Here is a 1,584-nt window from a genome sequence, read left to right on the forward strand (position 1 = left end):
CCCAATTCAGGAAGCTCCATTTTTTTTCAGCTACCCAACATAGACAGCCGAGCAAGCCCAATTCAGCAAGCTCCATTTTTTTTTCCAGCTACCCAATATAGATAGCTCAATCTTCGTTAGTCCAATCCACAACAATCAGAATGAATTGTCTTTTCTTTATTAGCCACTAGCTTTCGTATTTTTTTTTAAAGAAAGCCAATTTAGCATTTCTTTTGTATTGATGAATCGTATCGACAAATCTCCTTTATTTCGGCGATTATAAGAGAATCATCCTCAACAGTTTCAACTTGATTTTCATGATCAATAATAAGTTGAATACCCTGGATATGGTCGCAGTCCAAAAGGGTCGCCGGAAACAAAGGTGGTGGAATTTGGCGTCGACGATCTGGTAATCCTACCCAAGGGATTGAGTTGTACTCGGGATGTTTCAGTTCCTGTTGATAAACATTACAAGTTTGATTCATCTTCATCTTGATCAAGAAAACGGCTAAGATAAGAAGCCCACCACTCTCTATCTCCCCCACAAGACCTTCCATAAACATGGGCAAGAATTCTCTCAAGCCATCATCATCATCTAAATTTTCATCTGCTGCTGTTACTACCACAATGGCAAAGATAATGAGATCAATTTCACCTTCAAGATTGGCAAACAGATATATATCTCCACTGAAAAGCAGAAAATCGTATGATGGTTTGATGATGACCAATGGTCTAAAGCAGCAGAAGCAGCCGTCACTGCCCACTGCTACTCCAATTCGGTTGTTCTCTTTCTGTTTCTCCGAGTTCTTCTTCTTCCGACCCTTCTTTGAAACTTCCAATAACTTCTGCTTTGCCTCCGATTCTATTAGCTTTGATGCCGGTATTTCTGTTTTAAGCTCTTCCTTCATCATCTCAAGACCTTTTACATTTTTCTCCGCATTACCCAATTCATTTTTTACTGATAATAATTCGGATTCCCTCTTTGCTAAAAAGCTTTTTGTGAAGTATTGTAACAGCTGAAGCTCCTCCTTTAGAAATAGAAGAAATGCCTGGTGATTTGAATCTTCAAGATGAAGATGGTGATAAAGATAGGTTCATGGCACTTGAAATCAGAGACATGCTTGTTATTGATACCACCATAAGAAAAGATGTTACCCCTGCAAAAAGTTTCCCAAGCTCTTCATCATTTCTCACTGCCAATTGAAGATGTCTGGAGTTATCTTACTCTTCTTGTTATTTGTTGTCGCATTCCCAGCCAACTCAAGAACCTCATCTGCAAGATACTCGAGAACAACTTCTAGGTAAACAGGAGCTCTTCTTCCAACACGCTTACCATAACGACCTTGCTTCAAAAACCGCCCGATCCTACCCACCAGAAACTGAAAACCGACCTTCATCGACCTTAAAATTATTTCTTCTTTTCACCGTCCTTTCTTAAACTTCTCTTAGACTTGCTACCACCCTCCATTTATTTTCAGAAGAAGAAGAAATTGATTGCTTAATTTTGAGAGGTCATGTTCTTGATAAGCAAGATGTCTTCCATCTCTGAGCTTGAGTCTGGTTGCTGTGATGGGTGGACCTCCATTGGAACCAAAGATTTTGGGA

General features: G+C 39.6%; 1 protein-coding gene across 1 annotated transcript; it reads right to left on the bottom strand.

Annotated features, from left to right (window-relative positions):
* Nucleotides 1–200: 200 nt before the first annotated feature.
* LOC124925759 (core histone macro-H2A.1-like) lies at nucleotides 201–1,376 on the bottom strand. Its single transcript, XM_047465847.1, has 2 exons — nucleotides 1,205–1,376; nucleotides 201–1,042 (listed from the first exon to the last, which is right to left on the bottom strand). The coding sequence occupies exons 1-2, from the start codon at nucleotides 1,374–1,376 to the stop codon at nucleotides 201–203; spliced, it is 1,014 nt and encodes a 337-aa protein (XP_047321803.1).
* Between the last annotated feature and the right edge of the window lie 208 nt (nucleotides 1,377–1,584).

This window comes from Impatiens glandulifera, chromosome 1 (genome assembly GCF_907164915.1).
Source record: "Impatiens glandulifera chromosome 1, dImpGla2.1, whole genome shotgun sequence".
Classification (NCBI taxonomy): Eukaryota; Viridiplantae; Streptophyta; class Magnoliopsida; order Ericales; family Balsaminaceae; genus Impatiens; species Impatiens glandulifera.